We start from the raw sequence: 22041 nt of genomic DNA, 5'->3' as shown, positions 1-22041 counted from the left end.
TAGAAGAAACACCCTTGACACTCCCCGGCATCCCCACTTCACAGGGTTCTACAATTCCTTTTAGGAAGGCAGGTCTGAATTTAATACTACTGCGAATGTTTCAACAGCGGTTTTGGCCTAGATCCAGTGGCAAACTACCATATCACCAAATAAAACAGTCTGTTTGTTTTGTTTTTTAGGAGCATTAGCAACTAAGGCCATATTGCTCCGGGGATATGCGGTGGTCATTCCCTGACCTTTCCGCATCCTCCGTATTTGGTGGTGACGGGCTCGAACCCCGGTCTAATCAAGAAGCGTGTGGTACGCACTGCTGTTCCTTCCCATCTGGCTACTGAGGCGCCTAAAATAAAACAGTACGGTGGGGGGGGGGAGTCCGATCCTTGGTTCGGTCTGGTTATTAAATAGTACAAACGGAGGGGGAATCCATTCAAGTATTTTGCTGGTGGGACAAGTTTGAAGTTTTCAGTCTGCTATTACCCATTTTTTTTTTTTTTTTTTTTTATAATTCTGTAAGTTTGGGTTCATTTGAATTAGAGCCAATGTGTGTCGCCTCTGTAAATTGCACGTATTCAAAGGATATTTCTGCCGTAACTGTTTCCAAGATGTCCCAGATAAGTATATGACTCCACATTTTCAATTACTGCTCCTTCAATCATTATATCCCTTTCTGTGGCATACTTGTTCATCATTACTTTTGTTTTAGACATATTCATCTTTAGTCCAAAATCCTTACTAACTGTGCATAACTGATTAAGATTTTCCTCTAATTCTTTGGGATCATGGCTTATGACCACAATGTCATTGAAATCGTCAATGGTTTAGGTACTCTCCTTTCACATTGACTCCTTTCTGCAACCAGTCTAATCTTCTGAAAGCTTCCTCAAGGGCAGCAGTAAACAGCTTCAGATATATTGTGTCTCCTTGTCGAACTCCTTTCTCGATTTTAAATTTGCTACTGTCTTTGTCTAGTCTAATAAAGGAGGTAGCATTCTCATATATATTTTTTTCAAAATCATAGCATTAGCATTAGCAGAGACAAGGGATGGAAGTCTGGTCCACCAACCAACCACCCGCTGGCTAAAGGTAAATTTCCTCACGTCTATCCTACATCTGTCTTTCCTCAATTTGAATTTATGTTCTCTCAGGTGATTCTTCGTATTCTGAACAAGAAGAAGAATCCCATCAGCATTGAGCATGCTCAAACCATTCAAGGCTTTATACACCTCTATCAGATCACCTCGCTAGTGCCTGGTCTCCAGACGCTGTAATTTTCAAAACTTAAGCCTTTCTTCGTAAGAGCACCTCTTTGTTCCATTCACTAATCTTGTTGCCCTTCTCTGTACTCGTTCCAGAAGCTCTACATCCTTCTTGAAATGAGGCCTCCAGACCTGTATACAGTACTCTAGGTGTGGCCTGACCATTGCCTTATACAAGGGAATAATCACCTCCTTATCCCTGCTAGAAAAATTCCTATATATCATTGACAATACACCCTGAGCTACTCTTGCAGCCCGTCTGCACTGCTCAGAGAACTTCATATCTGCCTGCACAACCACCTCCAGGTCCCTTTCATTCTCTACCACTGTCAGTGTAGTACCACAGAGTTGATACGTTGTTGTTTCCCATGTGTAGTACTTTACATTTGTCAATGTTAAACTTCATTTGCCACCTCTCAGCCCATCTGCTCAACCTTTCCAGATCCTGTTTCAGCAGCATAGTGTCAGTAGTGTCCTTAACAACCGTGCTACCTTCGTATCGTCTGCAAACTTGGACATTAAGCTTGATATACATGCCATCATCAATATCATTTATAAATACAGAAAACAATAATGGACCGAACACTGAACCCTGAGGGACTCCACTAATAACATTAGTCCACGATAAGCAGTGTCCATTGATTACAACTCTCTGCCTTCTCCCCCTCAGCCATCCCTTTATCCATAACAGCAATTTCCCTCCAATGCCACACTGCTCCAATTTGTGCAGCAGTCTTCCATGGGCAACAGTATCAAAAGCCTTTCTAAGATCCAAGTATATAATATCAAAGTTATTCCCTGCATCCAGTTCTTTTGTGACTGCATCATAGTATCCAATCAAATTGGTCAGGCAAGACTTCCCCTTAACAAAACCATGCTGTGTCTGAGCTATGACTGAAGTCTTGCCGAGTTGATCCTGCAGTGCTTCTTTAACCAGTGCCTCCATTAATTTCCCTGGAACAGAAGTTAAACTAACAGGTGTGTAATTACCTGTGTCTCTCTTTGATCCTCCTTTGTGAATTGGGGTCACATTTGCACATCTCCAATCTGTGGGTATCTCCCCTGAGTCCAAGGAAGCTCTTATAATTATGGCTAAGGATTTGCTTACTTCCTTTGCTGCCTCCTTTAATATAACTGGATAGATCCCATCCACTCCAGGTGCCTTTCTTGTGTTTATCTTCAACAATTTCTCCTCCACTTTACTCTCAGTTATTACAAGATTCTCTAGCTTACTACCAGAGCTGAATACACCTCTGGCATTCCCCTCGCTGAATAACTCCTCATGTGTGAATGCCGCTGCAAAATATTCATTTAGTTTGTTAGCTACCTGAGCAGGATCATCAACAGTTGACCCATCGATATCAAGTGGACCAATCTGATCCATCCCCTTCCTTCTAGAGTTTACATACGTAAAGAACTCTTTGCTGTTTTTCTCTGCATCCCTTGCCAAATATTTCTTGTAATCTGCCTTCGCCTGCCTAACCTCCTTTGTAACTTGGTTACAGATCAACTTGTATCTATCATAGGCTTCTGTGTCACGTGTTAATTTGTATGTATCCCATGCATTTTTCTTCTCTGCTATATGTCTCATTAGTTCATCTGACATCCATTTAGGCCTAAACCTTGAACAATATTTCTTAGTTGAGGGAGATTGATTGATATTTATTAGTTAAAACGGTCCCAGCCACCCAATGCCAACCCAGCTGTCAGTTACACATAATTTAGCAGTACTCCTATATACTCCCTCTCCTGTTTGCCCAAGTACAGGGAGGGAAAAAGCCTGCCATGACCAAAAAAAGATTAATATGAACAAATCGAAAATAATCAAATTACATAAAAAAATAAATATACATATAATTAAATTTCAGACAAAGTCCAAACTTCATTGGAAAGAGTAGCCGAGTGGTCAAACGCACGGGTGCATAAATACGCCTGCCTTGAGTGACCAGGGTTCAAGCCCGTGACTGCTGAATACGGTGCTGTTTCTTGTATTCTGGCTATCTTGTGAGTTCCTCTGACCGTTTGGTCGTCCTGGAGTATAAACAGAATTTGTTTATTTATTATTTACATCTGTTCACAGTCCGTTGGAAAGCCAGCAGATACCGGGAGAACAGAAATGCCAGCACAAGGAGCTGGAGTTGCAGTGGATATAGTAGACTCAAACCTCCACGATTTCACAGAACTTTAGGTAATTCGGCACTGCACCATACCGCATTACAAATCCAAGGCTTCCAGATGCAGAAGAGTCTTCCGCCTAAGAAATATTGCAGTTGCAAAGGCTTGGAAAGCCAAGAAGTTCTCCTGTTTATCAACTAGAATTGTCTCGCAGCCTACTGCCATAAGATTGAGATTACTAACCCGAGATACCAATTCAATTCGTAGATCGCTGTACTCCTCACGGGGGGGGGGGAAGACGGAACAATGCACGAAGTGAGATATAAGTTGTGGTTGAGAGTTCCGCAATTCCAAACTGAAACCGGAATTTACACGCCCACGCAGAAGAATAAAGCAAAACTGCGCGTAGCCACGTGATGATCATGCTTCTTACCATAGAAACCTTTCTTTGGATGTTCACGAACTTTCAGTCCTTTCTTCTTATCTGGGCAAGGATTGAGTAGATCCCTTACAATTTCATTATAGATTTCTAACATGCTGAGCCTTACCTAATGAATAAGGAAAATTTCATTTTATAAGCACATGTTACAGTGGAAATATGCAGTGCAAAATAATAAAAAAAATAGCATGTTCTGTTAAAAACTAAGTGAATAAATTGAAAATATTCAGTGAAGAAATGTAAAATTTTCCAAATGTCATCAGCATTACAAGAGGCATATGATGCAATAAAGCAAGCTTATACAGCATCAGCCAAAAAAAAAATCCCATTTGCTCTTTTTTTTTTTTTTTTTTTAATATCGGAATCACTGACAAATATTACGATGGGAAAATAAGCTGTTTACAACAGACGTAGCCAAATGGTCAACACCAGATTGTAGTAGCACACGCGTTTGAGTCTACTGCGGTAGTTTGATCCCCAAGTGACTGCTAAATACGGTAATGATAACTTTCTTGTCGAAAATGATTAGTTGTAAATTCCACTGTCTTTCTTTGCCTTTGCAGTCGATCTGGAATATAAACAGAACATAATATCTGCAAGAGGCCTACACGATCTTTTAACTGGCAAAACAACGACAGAGGTCACAACTTCGGTTGAAAGATGACAGCCAAAATTATCAGAACTCTAATTCTCGAAACGACAATGAAAAAGTACTGTATACGAAAGTTGATATTCAACTGAAAGTCTTCAATGCATATGATTGTCAATGAGCCGTGTGACTGATTTACAAGGGCGATTTGCATAAGAGTGAAACATATGCGCATTTGGAAATACAGGTATTCAAGTACAATGGAAGAACAAATACCGAGTGGAAAAAGCCAGAGTTCGAATACAGTCAATGCCCGAAGGAAATTGAGTCTTTTTTATAACGTGGCTGAGTTAGTCGGTCTCAGGCGAAGATCCCATGGCTTTTTCTCCCGAAACTTTTTTTGTCCAGCAAACAGAAAATCGAAAAGAGAACACACGCAATTTACAAACATATTATATACAGAGTGTCTCAAAAATATTGGTACAAACGTTTAGGGGAAGTAGGTAACATCTAAAGGAATGTGAGTCGCATAGGAATCCATAACCGGAAACGTCACCGTAAGTCGGTACACGGCGCTGTTCATCAGTTCGCGAGAGGGAAAATTTCTGGCTTACTCATTCAAGCAGTACTCGCCGCACGAGGAGCATGCATCGATATATACGAACTGTGGGCTGGCAGACATGCACCTAGTGTATGGATTAGCAGAGGGCAATGGACGAGCCATTCAACAAATTTATGGAGAACGCTTCCCAGACAGACATGTACCGGACCACCATTTGTTTGCGCGTGTGCATAAAAATTCGTGCGATTATGGGTCATTTACAGGTAACAGGAGTAGTGTGGGCAGACCACGTTCAACGTGAACTCCCGCCATGAAAGAAAGTGTGTTGAATGCCGTCCAGAATAATCTTACTACCAGCACACGTGCCTTTGCCTCTGCCTTAGGAGTGTCTCGTTGCAGTGTACAGCGTGTCTGGCACGACGACTCCTTACACCCCTTTCATCTCCAAAGGGTTCAGTTACTGCTCCCCCAAGATCATCCTGCACGTGTGGCTTTTGCGCAGTGGTTTCTTCAAGATAGTGTTCAAGACTTGAATTTTCCAGCCTATGATTTTGTTCACGGATGAGGCTTATTTCACTCGGGAAGGCTTATTCAATCAGCACAATGCTCATGTGTGGGCTCACGACAACCCACACGGTGTGCGCCCCCATGCGGCACAACATCGCTTCGCAACAAATGTGTGGGCAAGTATGGTCGGTGACTGCTTAGTCGGCCCATACCTGTTATCCCGCATGAACTCCGCTAACTATCGGAGCTTTCTTGAGCAAGTTCTACCAGATTTACTTGACAATGTTCCAGCAAATGTGAGACGCAACATTTGGTTTCAACTTGACGGGGCGCCTACCCATTATGGAAGGTGTGTTCGTGACCATGTGAACAGGCGTTTTGGGCGTCGATGGATTGTCCGTGGTGGACCCATTGCCTGGCCCCCACGCTCACCTGATTTCTTTCTGTGGGGGGGCTCAAATCTATCATGTATGAATCGCCTGTGGAGACGGAAATGGATCTCGTGGCGAGACTCGTCTGCGCCGCTGCTACTGTCAAAGAAACTCCAGGTGTGCTCGACCGTGTCTGACAATCCATGCTGCGTCGGTGTCACGCATGCATCGCGTCTCATGGTGGAACCTTCGAGCATCTGTTGTAACATCATGAAATGTATCCATCTCGTACTCCATTGTTAATATTATGTCAAATAAATGTTTGCCACTAATTACTGTCTTGTGTCATTGCTGCTTCTTGTGCCTCTGCTACTACTTTCCCGTGACGTTTCCGGTTATGGGTTCCTATGCGATTCCTACCTCCCCTAAACGTTTGTACCAATATTTTTGGGACACCCTGTATAGCCAATATGGCCTAAGTTTCTGATGCGCCACAAACCCTACAACCATCAATAGTGATGCCTTCATATGCAATGGGCCAATGTAGCGTCTTCCTTTTCTTTTAGTGTTACCAAAGTAAATAGTTCCCTGCTGCCCTCTCTTCGCCTTCTTAGCCAAAGGCTTCTCATATTCTGCCTTAGCTTGCCTAACCACCATAGTGACTTGGTTGCAGACTGGTTTACATTTGGCATAAGTTTCTGTATCCCCTGATAATTTATAATCATCCCATACATTTTTCTTTCTCTGCCATTAGTTCATCTGGCATTCACTTTGGTCTAAACCAGACCTGGACAAACGTTTAGGCTGAAGGGCCACAATAGGAATTAAAAAAGAAGGCGGGCCGCACGTAAAATACTATTTTTAGATATATATTATTTGTTATCATGAAGAAGAAATATAACATAAAAAAATTATTCTCTAACAACAAAGAATTTAATGAGATGAATGGAACTGTTTTACATCTTTTAACATTTTTTTTTTAAATTTCGGGTGTTAATTTTGTAGTTGAGATTCTTAAAACTGCTTGTAAATGTTCATCGGTGATGCTGGATCGTAAAGAATTTTTATTTAGATTCATGATGGAAAATGTTTGTTCATATATGTAGGTTGATCCAAAAATAACCAACATTTTTCGGGCAAAATCTTTAAGTTCGTCGAATTTGTCCGAATTAAGAGTAGAGTGTATTGTAAAATTTACAGATTTCCTCACGACGGTGCAATTCCCTTAAATCGGTATCACACTGCACTGCATATCTATAATCTGAAGCTGTAGTTCACTCTGTGCACTATCAATTTCTTTTTTTTTTTTTTTTTTTTTTTTGGTAGTTGTTGGCGCATAGGCTTCTCTGCCAAAATGCACCTCCCAAAGTTTTTTCAGTACTTTGATCCAAGCCCGAGGCGGGAATCGAACCCACGACCTTTGGGTTGCCAGGCAGGCACTTTACCCACCCGACTAGCCCGGTCGGCTGAATTTCTATTGAAAATGGGTAGCGCACTATTGCCAAACTTGTCTCAATTTTTCGGAAGTCGCCAAATCCTCGTGAAAAGTCGTCATTCAAAGTGTTGATAATTTCACAATATTTTTCAAATTTATTTTCTGGAATCTTCAGCAACTCCATGTTTGGAAAGTGGTCTACCTTGTTAATCAATAAATGTCGAAGGAACAACTGGAGTTTTAATTGAAATCCATTCAAACTTTTTACCATATCATGGGCGTATAATTTTTTCCCTTGTAACACGGTGTTGAAAAGTATTTAAGTGTGTCACGATGTCCAGGGGAAACGAAAAATCACAAATCCAGTTATTATCAGTTAATTCGGGAAATTCCGTAATATTTTTCAGTTTTAAAAATAGAACGATGTCATCTTTAAGATCCCATACTCGTCGAAGAACTTTTCCTAAGCTAAGCCATCGAATTTGGCTATGATAAGGAATATCTGTGTACTCGGATTCAATATCGTGAAGAAAATTAACGAATTGTCGGGGTTTCAGGCCCCTCGATCGTATTAAATTTACTAGTTTAATAATACAAGATGTGACATGTTCAACTTTTAACACATTTTTACATAATACTTGTTGATGTATAATACAATGAATTGTAATTAAATTAGAATCAGGATAATTTCCACAAATTTTATCATGAATTTTCTTTAACGCTCCAACATTTTTACCTGTCAAACTTGATGCTCCATCAGTTGTTACGCTTACCATTTTGTTCCATTGTAAATTATATCTCATTTTTCAACTTTTTCAAATATATCAGCTCCCGTTGTTTGGTCTTTAAGAGATTCCATTGAAAGAAGCTCTTCAGTAATTTCAAAATTAGAGGCACATCCAGTAACAATACATCCAATACTTGTGTGAGCGATCAGTCCACAAGTTCCAATCAATACTTGGAAATGTACAGGCTAATTCCATTTGCTGTTTATTATAATCAGTCATTTGCCCCACAACACACTCCTACCAGAATTTTTTTTTTTTTGTCAGTGATCAGTTAGTTGTTGTAGGGAAAATTTTAAGCGCATCAGCAACTTAGCCCATACTGTACTGTACTGTACTGTACTGTATATAATGTGTCTACAAATCGCGTATGTTCTGTGGTCGAATTGCTGTTTGCTGGACATAACACCCGAGGTTCCGGGAGAAAAACCATGTTACTCTAGCCAGAGACCCACTAACTTAGCCACGTTTTGAAAAAGACCACCAAACATTCCTCGTATATTTGACGTGATTCGATCTTAGGTCTTTTCCACCCGGTGTGGGGAGGGCTATGATTATACCACCTGTGCTACTTATGAGGGCTCCCTGTGATTACATTGTACCAAACAAATTCAAAATTACACTGGTCCCCAATACAACTGGGTGCACTGCTTTAGATTTTGTGTGCTTCTTAGCCAAGAGCATAACTCCTCCCCCTCCGTTCTGTGCACATTCTACTCACCATATTCAAATTCCGCGTCCCTTATGCCCGAGTCGCACCATGTTTCCGATATAGTGTCTGCATTTGATGACTTAATACTTCAAATTCATTTACTGTACTCTTATCATTAGTGTACAAACATACGCTTGTATCCTGTTTTTGCTCTTTGTAACCCTAACAGAATACATAAACTGAATTTGCTCTTTCCATCAGTAACCGTAAGCAGGCTCAATAATCTCCAGTTCATTTTTACTAGGCTGCTTCATGCTACAATACAGCAGTGCAAGAATCAATTTTATCTTTGATTGCAACTGCCATTAAACTATTACTTTGCATATATCCCTCTAAGTTTTGTTTTCTGACCCACCAAACACTGCCCTCGATAGCGCCAGCAAATATTTTTGCATCCCTTTATTTACATGTTTATATCCCTTGCTAAGAAATATTCTACCCAATAAACCTTTCACAATCTGTCCTGGACCGAACTGATTAAAAAGCTCTCACCACGTACTCTCTCCTATCATCCGAGAAGAATTGCAAACGTTTTCAAACAAATCCCTAACTCGGCAGTTTTTCTCAGTATTGCCCTATACCTACTAAGTATATCCTCAGATCTCCTATTCTTATTATAATAAGAATATTATAACTGTGGTTAAGCATATTGCACACAAGGCAGTCTTTCTGTGTCATCTAACTACCGAGGCCGCGTGTAAATAAATAACTGCCCACGAACTCTCTCGTTTGCAGCTCTTTCACCCACATTCGAAATAAATGTTTCGTTGTATTTCTCCGCAACTTATTATCTCAATGTTTGTCAATCCGAGAACTGTAGGCAAATGTCTCTCATTTTTCAACATGTGTCTTAATCGGGCTGACAACACCGTGGTCAAATCGAAAAGAGAAGAATCGAACTTCCACTTTGTTAAATGTAACGACTTTCATGCCAAACTTTTACAGGAATAAAAAATAAATTCTATAATCTAGAAGATTTGTTTCTCAGTGCTCACTTCGACGTAACCAGTTTAAAGAAACTTGGATATATGATAATAACTGCGACTTACTGGTGTCTTCGTTTTCTGGCTTCGAATTTCTTTAACTACAGGTCTTTAGGTGGAGAAATAGCTACTTTGATTAAATCTAGCTGAATAGTTTCTAAGAAAGTCAACTCTGCATCTAATTGCTTTGAAGCAGAGAGAGAGCGAGGAAAAGTTAGAAGTGTTTTCCTGCAATACGTTCCTCCGAAAAACAAGCCTTGAAGTACCCGCGAAAACTTATTAATAATCATTTCAAAGCTCTTAAACCGGACTCAAACTATTAGCTTTCCTATTAGAAATAATCAAACTGTAGGTCTATTCACTAAGATTAAATTATTTAACCCTGTTTTCAATGGTATATCCTTTGATTCGGATGACTTTCTCATTGTATTAAGTTTTGGTATCGAGAAATTCAGAAATATCGACACGACACTAGACTTATAACCTGGGATCTGCTTTCTTCTACAACTTGCAAATGAACCGTTCAGCTATATTTTATCGCAAAAAAACATTCCCAAATTCTCCTCTATCACTCCGCTCTCGAAGACTATTGTGGGACTCTAAACTTGACAAGACATTGAAGCAAGAGCTTGCTTTGTAAAGTTCAAGAAAAAAATAATAATAATAAATAAAAATAAAATTTTTAAACTTTTTAAATTAAAGCTCCGCTACAACAAAAAGGATTTTTTAAAAAAATATACTCCATTCACTGCCACCTCAGAATATTGTTTTAATATACAGGGTTGTTAAGATTAAAGTATCCCTGTGTAGAGGGCTTTGGAGCGAGTTCTAAAGCTCGTACAGAAGAGAAATTTGGATAACAGTTACAATAAAGAATGCGCTCGCCATTTATTGGAGAAAAAAAATTATTTACAAAATTTGTCACTGTCTGACGCTGTGTCACTGTATGGCGCGTAACTACCTTAGTTACGATTATGCAAATAACTTACGTTATTTGCATAATCGTAAGTTATTGCCACAGCGCCACTACTCAGGTCTACCGTACTGCTGGCCTGTTAAATACTGACCTCTGTTTCTGTGGAGCAAAAGAAAACTGGCAACATCTCCACGAATGTGCCTGCTATGAAGATATTAGGAATGAGCTGCGAAATGAAGTCCCAACCTTCGGCATAAATCAAGTTGACCAACTTGTTCTGACCCCACATCACTTGTCTGCACTCCAGGCTTTTGCAGCTGCTGTCTTTGCCAGAAGGAAAGATATGATTACAACCAGGGCTCCCACTCCTGGGTTTTTCCACCCAGATCTGGGTTTTTTTTGATTGTCATCTGGGTTGATAGGTTTTTTTCACAAAAATATCTCATTATCTGGGTTTTTTCGTTAATTTTTAATTTTAAGTCAAAATTTATTTTTATTTCTTGTAAATACAATAAAATTTAATACATTTAATAACAGTTTACAATTTTCTTAATTTTATATTCTAACAATACCGATCATAATTTGTAATATCTCAAGTGCTTGTACAAAATATTACAAATGTAAAAGGATTTCAAAGTTTTCGCAGGGTTCTACACTATGAAATTACGCTTACATGTTCATACATGTAAGCATACATGTTCGTGTTACTAACATGTATGCACAGCCTATTGAGCAGGCGGAAGGCGGTCTTTACTGCACAGTCTTTCGTGATCGTTCGTGGTATTATTGCATTATTTGGTGTGATTTTTACATTTATGCGTGTACTACATACAGTGATATAATAAATTTAAATTGTAGTGACTATTTCTATTTTATGTTAATGGATTAGTGATTTATTTTTTATTTTATAGAACATTTTAAATAAGATAATTGCTAATTAGCCATACCCACAAATTGCCCACAATGTCTGAAACTTGTTCCCCACAGAGAAAGATGAGTAAACGGTGGTATACTCAAAATTTTAGAAATGAATGGTTAGAAGATCCGGAATTAAAGGATTGGTTGAAAGAAGACAGTAATGAAAAAGGTGCGTCTTACTGTATTTGTTGTGAAATGAAATTAAAGAATGCCAATAAATCGATGTTACTAGTGCATAAAAATACAGTTAAAAAAAAAAAAAGTGCAGATATTGCTAAGACAAGTTCAACATTAGACACGTTCTTCACAAAACCTACGGAGAATGAAGTAGCAAAGGCAGAGTTAACAATTGCTGCACTCATTTCTGAGCATAATATTCCATTTGCGCAATGTGATCGCCTTATAGAAGCATGTAAGAAAGCATTTCATGATAGCAATATTGCAAAACAAGTTCAGATGAAGGCGACTAAAGTCTCTTATCTTATACAAGATGGCATAGCCTATCATGAAAATATATACATTTCTAACATATGCAGAAACAACAAGTTTTCAATGATAATAGATGAAAGTACAGATTTATCTTTATCGCAAGTTCTAGCTGTTGTTTGTTAGATATTTTGATATTCAAAAACTTGATGTTGTAGATGTGTTACTTGACACTCTTTGTGTCGAAAATGGTACTTCAGAAGGGCTTTATCAAGCTGTAAAAGATCTTTTCATAGAAAAAAACATTCAAATAAGTAATCTCGTTGGCTCTGGAAGTGATAATTGTGCCACTATGATGGGTACTAAGAGTGGGTTCCAGTCATTGCTAAAAAAGTATGTACCATCAGTATTTATAATGGCATGTGTTTGCCATTCTTTTCCATTATGTGCTAGTCATTCAGTCAAGGTACTGCCATCATATCTAGAAATATTTATAAAAGACATCTCTTGTTATTTTTCCCGTAGTAGTAAAAGATTAAACGAGTTCAAAATGATTCAAGATGTTGTAGATACTGCTAAGCATAAAATCCCCAAATTAGCACAAACACGTTGGTTATCCCATGGCAATGTAATAAAAATTATTATTGAGCAGTGGGATGTGTTAGTTCTTTATTTTCAGTCTCAATCAAAAATTGACAAAATCGATGGTGCAGGAAATATTTACAATACTATGATCACCAAAGGAACTATGCATATGTTGTTGTTTTTAGAATATGTACTGGAGAAAATAAACTGCCTGAATATTGAATTTCAATCTGAGCATTTCAGATTGCACTTACTTCATTCGGTGGTTTCAATTGAGTATAAAAATATTCTTAGTTTTTTCATAAAAGAAGTCATTACTTCGTGCAAGCTGGTTGAAATTTATCCAAGCAATACAATAAATCATAAGCCTCTGAATAAAATATATTTGGGAGGCTGTTGTATGGCCTTATTAAATTCAACACCACTTGGTGACAGTGAAAGCAGGTTTAAAAATGATTGCTTAAAATTTCTTGTTGAACTTTGTATGGAAATCAGAAAAAGATTTCCTCTAAATGATGATGGAATTATCGCCAGTCTCAATGTTCTTGACCCAGCAGTGATACATGATCGTGCCAATTCGCCATTCTCCATTTTCCATTTAGCAATGCAGTTCCCTCACCTTGTTTCTGAAGACAAACTAGATCTTCTAGATGATGAATGGAGATCATTTCGTTTAAATCAAGATTTAGATTTCTCTTACAAAACCATCCCTGAGTTATGGTATCTGTTACGTAATGTAAAAGATGGCTTTAATAATTCTAAATATGAGATTTTATCTTACTTTATGACCAGTCTAGCTATTTTACCTCACTCTTCGGCAAGAGTAGAAAGAATCTTCTCCCAAGTAAACCATATAAAAACAAAAGCCACAAACTCCCTTAAACCAGAAACTGTGAAAAATCGACTAATGGCAAAACAGGTGATAAATAGATGTAATCAAAATTGCTATACATGGAAACCTAAATCAGAATTGGTAAAAGAAGTCATACAAGGAACTTGTCATAAAAGATACGAAGAATGTTTGAAAAAAATGAAAGAACTTCAAAAAATAAATGTGGAGGGAACTGAATGGGATGAAAATTCTGATTACAATTAAATAAAAGATATTTTTGCATGGTAAGTTTTATCTTATTTGTGTTGCTATACTATATGATGAAAACTAGGTTTTTTTGGGTTTATTTAAGTTGCAATCTAAGTTTTTTTTAAATTTGTGAGTGGGAGCCCTGATTACAACTAATGCGGTAGCGACATAACTTCAAGCACCAATCAAGGATCAATCTATTGACCTTTTCAGGCATATTATTATTCTATTTTATTTTTATGTTCAGTTCCTAGTTGAAATGATGGGTGCATATCTTCGTGCAGTTTCCGCCAGATACGCACTCTCCCGTTCCACTCGAAATAACTTAAAACGGGACTCATGGGACCAGGAGACCCGTCTCTCCAATTATCCAAGGTCCAGTGCCGATGTTCTTTCGCCCAGTGAGTCCTATGTCGTGGTGTTAGCAATGGGACTCTGGTGGGTCGGCGGCTCCCATAACTGATTGCGGCTAATGATCGCCTGATGGTCTCAGTGCAGACGTTCCTCGTTGAAGTCGGCAGTGATTTTGCCATTGTCGCTCTCCGTCTGGTTGCTGTGGCCTAATAGTAATACTTTTGAAATGGTGTTAATGTAATGGACTGATATTTATAGTTTTGGATTTTCTGATTAAGTTCCCCGGGAGTGGCGATCGTACTCACTTAGCTAATAGTAAACATTGTACAGTATATAGGTACTTTTTTTTTTTGTTTTATTTATTATTATTTTATTTTTTCTCTATAAACTATTGTAAACTTTTCTCTTCTATTTCAGGGGATGTCCATCTTTTCTTTCCCTTATCTTCTCTCCAACTTTTCCATCCCTTCCAATTCCCATGCTTCTCATTCTTATCCCCAACTTCCTTTCTCTAAACACCTTGGGGCTCCCAGGCTTGTCTGATAGCCCCAGTAAAAATCTCAGCTAAAAAAAGAAGACCCTGGCATGCCTCCACGTGACCAAGGTTGGGAGTCAGGGGACCATATGTCTCCCTGTCCCCTGTCTGCGAAGTCGCCAGGTGCTGGCACTCAACATAACATACATACACTTGCCGGCCTTTGCCTTTAGGGGATTCCCTGGAGACCGCAATTAAAACAAACACACCTTGACTATTGTTCTTCAGTTGGCTGAACAATGCGAAACAGACGGCCACCTTTCTCCGACCACAGCGCTGTCCACGATGAAATGTTATTCCGGAAATGGCGTATTCCCGATACACTCTTGATACTGTCTAGCGGGTATAGTGCAATTTCTGTATCACCTCCGCGATAGAGTGACCCATGCGTCGGGCACCCGCTATCATCCCTCTTTCAAAGTCGGTTAACTCACTACGTTTATCCATACTGACATCGAATTACCGTCTACGTGAATGCAGTGTACCTATATACCTGCAAAGCGGCGAGTTCGTCCACTATCGAGAGGGGGTGACAGCGTTGCGTTGCCCAGGAACCAGGTCTCCCGTGAATTCTGTCCTTTCAGTGAATATAATACATAAAAACAGCAAAAAATATAAATAAAAAAAAGGATGAAATAATCATAATTATAATTAATTTTATAGGTTTTTAGTAAACTGCTGCGCAGAAACATGACATCACAGTTTCCAGCTTCGGCTGTATTGTTCTTCCTTGGATTAGAAATCCAGATGCAGAAAACTCTTTCGCTTGCTGCACTGGCACTGTTGGCAAGCATTAAATCCCTCCCGTAGTCCTACTGGGAGTAGGAATGTACTCGACAAAGATGGACAAAACTGTATAACTTAATGTGACTTGCTACATTGACCAGGATGATCCTATATAATTTATGCAGATCGCGTAATCGTCCAAGGCTACAACTGCCGTTCACAATTTGGGGGGGGGGGGAGGATATACACGTATCCCTGGCAGCATGCCGTGATGGGTATATTGTATGGTATCTTTATGTACAATAAAGATTAATTACTCTTATTATTTTATATTTTCGTATACCACACATCTTTAAATCCTTGGACTAGACACATCATGGACTAAGTTGCCCAAGCGCATGAAAATTTAAAGCACCAAATATACACTTTGTAAAAACAGTAAAAAAAAAATTAGAATGCAGACGGTTTTGAATGCATGACAACAAGGTACTTAAATTATACAATAATTTTGAATTTACCGCGATGAATGGAAGCCTAAGTTAGTGTTTGGGAAACGTTTAAAGATAGCCTTCTTTCAGTTTTGTGTTGAAAGATTTCATTTTTAGAGTACAGTACCGTAGTTTCAATTTCTAATCCTGAAGCACCGAGTACAAAGTTCATAATCGGAAGCAATATAATATAACAATAATAACGTCAAAATTAAGAAATAATTCAGGAAGCCTATAAATCTTATTTTCATCTACTTTTCAAGTCTGGCAATGAGATATTGTGAGAGAAGGATTTTAAAAAATAATAATTTTAAATCTGGAAAACTAATCTTCATCTTTCAGGCGAATATACGCAATATATAAAGAAAACAGTAGTGGAAAAGTGTTGTGTGTGATTCAAATCACACAAAAAGAAATACGATACACCTGATTATTTAGTAAATAATGTTACTTAGGAAAAAAACTCAAAATATTTACCTTATGAGTTAATATATTAATTTTTGTTATCACTGTATTAAATTATTCACATTCAAAAATAGTAACCGCACCCGACCCGCGAACCAAAACGTTTCTGAAGAACCCACTCACAACCCTACGTGCACCTGTGGATAACCGGTACCTGACTCGATGCAGGACTCTAATCTAGCTAAGTTTTTAGGAGAATTCGCATATATGCGTACAGTGTACATTGAACCAGACTGACAATAATACCGAAGTGAGAAAATTAAGCGAATAGCATCGTGAAGGATCATTTAGAAATTACGTGGCAAAAGGGGAGGAGTGAAGATGAAATTGTATGATGCTTTAGAGATATATGCATGAATTGTAGACGTGATTATTTTTTAAATAATGTGATGGAATGGGACTAAAAACTGTTGTCATGAAATATAATAGTGGGAAATTTTTGAAAATAAAAATCGCATTATGTGATTTGTGAATGAACCTTAATCAGATATAAATTCATTCTGAAAAATGAAATATTTCATTTGTTCATCGTATATTGTATTTCGTAAAGTAGAAGAAAGATATCAGATACAGAATCTGAAATTGTACTTTAGTGCTAGAAATCATCACTTAAATAATACTATTAACAAATTTACATCGCTAAAATAATTACAATACTTTAGGGAAATGTAAAATAAAAAAGAAAATGGGATGTCCGTATTTCGGACCTGTCCGACAATTTCCATTATAAACTTTTCTTATTACATCCTGAATGTTATAAAAATCAAAATGACTGAAAATATCACTGATAATTTTGAAAAACTGGTTATTACTTACTTCAAACTCTGTCTTGTCACCAATTTCTATCTTTCCTTCTATAGTTTTGAACATGTCCTCACAAAATTTAGGGACGATACCTGAAATGTAAATTTATTAGCCCTTTTTTATGGAAGAGTAAAATCATGCAGATAATCAACCAATTTATTTGATTTAGAAATCGATGCACATAATTCTTGAAATGCAAAGATTTGGTTCGCACAGGACTTAAAAATTTTACAATTCGGACGTCTCAGACAATAAATACCTTGAATTCGTTCACATGCGTGAAACAGTATTTTCAAAAGCATATCTGCTTTCAATACACTGCATATCTCTCCCTACAGAAATTTATAAGTATTCTTTAGCGGGGAAGATTTCATTTAAAAGGAGATTTATGAACTGCTCTCTTTCTGGATTTCTCTATTATTGTACATTTCTCTAGTACACGCTAGATTTTATATGAAACTTTGATAGCTAAGTTGTTATTTTTGCCAAATGAAATTATAAATAAAGTATGTACGCTTATATTGTATGGAATGTGCCATCTGTTCTTTATCACCAGAGTTTACTTAAATGCACTGTTAAAGGATCGAATATGTTGTTTCGAAAAAAAAATAAATTAAATAAATAAAATAAAAATAATAAGATAACAGCACATTGTATTTCAGGGACGAAGGTGATTTAGGTAACGTGAGCGCTTACATCATCTGTTTCATCTAATGCAGCACATGCGCATCGTATTATCACACCATCAGTTGCAAAACTGCAGGCCTACTAGAATCAACATGATTCGATTCCTGAACATTAAGGGTGTCCAGACGGCAGAAATTAATACTCATCTTTACAGGCTAAAATATTTTCATATTTCGTATTCCTACCCAATCAGAGTCGTGTCCCTTACTCTGAGACGGGCTAACTGTAAAGGCTGATTGCCATGTTTGAATGCTGACAATGATGCCTGTGAGGATGTCGCTCAGGCAAATAAGATCTTGCCTTGAGGACGTTGTCCTATTTTGTGGCTTAGGCAGGCCCTGCGCTCATTAGACGCTTAATTAAGTGAACCTGCATGTTGATTGATCACGCCGGTATAAGTTGTAATTTGAGCATAGATAGTAGTGACCTAACTACTAATGGTAAGGGCGCCTCCGTAGCCAGGTGGGAAGGAGCAGCAGTGCGTAGCACACGCTTCTTGATTAGACCGGGGTTCGAGCCCGTCACCACCAAATATGGAGGATGCGGAAAGGTCAGAGAATGACCACCGCATATCCCCGGAGCAATATGGCCTTAGCTGCTAATGCTCCTAAAAAACCAAATAACAATAACAACAATAACTAATGGTAGAGGTGTGATGCCTCATCCCCACCACGAGGCTAAGTCGCTCTCTCTGATCAAATCTTCTTTTCTTTTTCATTTGTTTAAGTTGACCCGACGTGTCAGATCTCTGCTTATTGTTTACCGTTTTTATAAAACTATTGATGACTGCTTATTGTTTACCGTTTTTATAAAACTATTGATTGTTTACCGTTTTTATAAAACTATTGATTGTCTTGTCTAGAAAGCAGACGAACTAGAGTTCGTCTGCTTTCTAGACAAGACAAAATCAAGTTCGTCAAAATCAAGTTCGTCGTCTTATTTCATTTAAGTGAGTCACTGGCTCACTTAAATGAAATAACTCTGAATAAAGTGTCCCAGGGGCCAGCTGTGTAAATCAAACTGCTTCTGGAACGGCGACATAGTGCGTTTAGTAATGAACTCTTTTTTTTCCGGAATTAGAATTATAATTTTGTGTGTTCGATTTGACAGTTGGTTGCTCTCACCTGCATCTGTCTCGGGCGGGTGGCCAGGACGATTTCTCTGGGCGGCTGAAAAGAGCAGACTTGAAACCGTAGAGAAAGACAAGGAAACTGTTCTTATTCAGTGCCATAGACTGAGTGTTTACTAAGGACTAATACCAGCAACATTTCAGTTGCTAAGGTGATCTGTGCAGACCCTGTATTTTGGTGTTTGCATTCTGTTATTTATTGTATTACAAGTTTAAATTTTTGTAAAAATTAAAAAAGTTTTTTCAGAATTTTGACAAATTTAGGCTAATTCCTATTGAGTAGATTTTTGGTGTCTGAGCAACACACCCTTTCAATTGTATATATGTATATAGCGGAACTGCCATGGCAAGGAATAAATTGAATTTATTGGATGATTGTTTTCTACAGCAGCATGTTCGAGAGGCAATCAGAAGGAGTAATACTCTTACTCTGATTATCAGTAGTGATTCTTCATGCATTAAGAATCTGCAAATAAAGAAACCACTAAGTGGCAGTGTGCTGATGTGGGATTTACTCAAAGATGTAACTACCTTCGGGGTAACAGGGAAGATTTTTGCTTTTGTAAAGGTGACTACGGCGGTCTCGAAAAGTTTTTAAAGTCTATACAGTGGACCAACTGATGATGTTACCAACAGCAAATTCTCAATGGATAGCATCCAGCAAGTAATCTTTGGCAAAGGACTTCTTTCCTTATGTAAGCTCGAGAAGGAAGGGGATGAATCAGATATATCTCTTGATATCGATGGTTTGACTGTTGATGATCCTCCTCAGTTAACTGACAAACTGGATAAGCATTTTACATATACATTCACATATGAGGAGTTATTCAGGGAGGAAAATGCAAGGGTTTATCAAACTCTGGCAGAGAGCTAAATGATTTTGTAATAACTGAGAGAAAAGTGGAGGAGAAAGTGTTGAAGTTAAACATAATAAAGGCACCTGGGGTGGATGGGATCTCTCCAGTTATATTAAAGGAGGCAGCAAAGGAAGCGAGAAAAACCCTCAGCCATAATTATGAGAGCTTCCTTGGACTCACGGGAGGTCCCCATGGACTGGAGATGGGGAAATGTGACCGCAATTCACAATGGGGGATACAATGGTGACAAGTAATTACAGACCTGTTAGTTTAACTTCTGTTCAGGGGAAATTAATGGAGGCACTGGTTAAAGAAGCACTGCAGGAGCATCTAGCCAACACTGCGGTTATATTTCGGACACAGCACGAGTTTGTTAAGGCGAAGTCTTGTCAGACTAATTTTAATGAATAATACAATGAGGTCACAAAGCAAGTGGATGCTATAAATAATTTTAATCGTATACTTGGATTTCAGGAAAGCTTTTGCTACTGTCGCACATGGAAAACTACTGTGCAAGTTGAAGCAGTATGGCATTAAGGGCAAGTTGCTGCTATGGATAAAGGGATGGTTGAGTGGTAATAAATAGACACTACTCTTTGTGGATTATTGTTGTTTTCTGTATTTTTGTTGTTTTCTGTATTTATCAATGATATTGGTGTAGGCATATCAGGGTTAATGTCGAAGTTTTTAGACGATACAAAGGTTGGCAGGGTTGTTAATGAGACTAATGACAGTACACTACTGCAACAGGATCTAGAAAAAGTTGATCAGATGGGCTGAGAGGTGGCAACTGAAGTTTAACATTGAGAAATGTAAAGTACTGTATATGGGTAGTAGTAACCCCAGAGTAACGAATAATCTGCGTGGTACTATACCCAGGGTGGTAGAGAATGAAAAAGACCTGGAGGTAATTGTGCAATCAGATATGAAATTTTCTGAGCAGTGTAGATAGTCTGCAAGCGTTGCTCATGGTGTCTTGTCATTGATATACAGGATATTTTCTAACACGAATAAGGAGGTGTTATCCCTTTGTATAAGACAATGGTCAGGCCACACTTTGAGTACTGTACACAGGTCTGGAGGCTTCATTTTAGGAAGGATGTAGAGCTTCTGGAAGGAGTACAGAGAAGGGCAACAAGATTGGTGAGGGGGGGACGAAGGGGTCTTCTTACCAAGAAAGGCTTAAGTTCTGAAAATTGCAGAACTTAAGCAGAACAAAGCTGGAGAATAGATACCTGCAAGGTGATCTGATTGAGGTGTATAAGGCCTTGTTTGAGCAAGCTCAATGCTGATTGGATTCTTCCTCTTGCTCAGATTAGTCGCCTGAGGGGACATATATTCATATTGAGGAAAGACAGTTGTAGGATAGATTTGGGGAAATTTGTCTTTAGCCAGCAGTGGTTGATTGCTGGAATAAACTTCCGTCTGTCGTTGTAGAAGTTGACAAATTAAATAAATTCAAGGCAAAACTAGGCAAAAACATTGAGTTTATGGATAGGTGAAATGGGAAGGGGGAATTTTTTTTTTTTTTTTTTTTTTTTGGCTGATGCTATATAAGCTTGCTTTCTTGCGTCGTATACCTCTATTAATGCTAAAAGGAAAGGTAATATGGCACAGAATAGTCAGATAAAGGGTGAAGGTTTTTGGAGGTTCTAGTAGTAAGACATCGGACTCATCCCCTTATACACCGAGAGCTCTTTTTGTGGAAGTAGGGCGACTATAGGACATAAAAGTACAGACAAAGAAGAGGAAGGTGAAATATTAGATGACACCTGTCGTGCCGGAATTAGGATATTCGTGAGATCATGGCGCATTTATAGAAATTTTTATTTTGTGATGAGGACAAGGTAACGCGAGCGACTAATGGCTCGATTTTGGAAATGTGAGATATAATGGAGGCAAGAGCTATTACAGTTCTATACAGAAAATGAGTTTTAAAAGCACGTGCTAGGGATTGCCAAATGACTGCTGAGCTGGGGCTACAGGAAACGTATACTGTCATTGCGGTAAAAAATAGTGAAACTGTAAACAGTACAGGAAAACATATATGTGGTTTTAGTTAAATCGGATACAGAAAAATATCTTCAAGCGAGGCTGTCCATCAGGAATTAAAACATGTTAGACCAGCCTTAGGTGCAATTAAAATAAAAACAATGAGAAGGATAAAAGATATAAAGGCGTGGTGATAGACGAACTCGCAAAAAGATACTGACTTAATAATAAAAAAAGTGTGGTAAAATCTTAGAAGTCGGTTTTAAGACAGGTGCCGCAGAAGCTTGGTATAAAGATCATCGGCTATGTTATAGACCCGGATAT

The 22041-nt window shown here is 38.3% G+C and overlaps 1 protein-coding gene across 1 annotated transcript in view; it reads right to left on the bottom strand.

Annotated features, from left to right (window-relative positions):
- Window positions 1–22041, bottom strand: part of LOC150090807 (kinesin-like protein KIF28) — a 195201-nt gene that overhangs the window by 152829 nt on the left and 20331 nt on the right. Inside the window, exons 3-4 of the mRNA XM_090373827.1 lie at window positions 17065–17144; window positions 3805–3919 (exon numbers count right to left, since the gene is read on the bottom strand). Of these exons, the coding sequence (XP_090229953.1) occupies window positions 3805–3919; window positions 17065–17144 (195 nt within the window). The remainder of the gene's footprint in view (window positions 1–3804; window positions 3920–17064; window positions 17145–22041) is intronic.

This window comes from Mastigoproctus giganteus, chromosome 1 (genome assembly GCF_048544385.1).
Source record: "Mastigoproctus giganteus isolate SK-2022 chromosome 1, ASM4854438v1, whole genome shotgun sequence".
NCBI lineage: Eukaryota > Metazoa > Arthropoda > Arachnida > Uropygi > Thelyphonidae > Mastigoproctus > Mastigoproctus giganteus.
The sequence above is the reverse complement of the archived record's forward strand: the minus strand, read 5'-3'. Positions and strand labels throughout refer to the sequence as shown.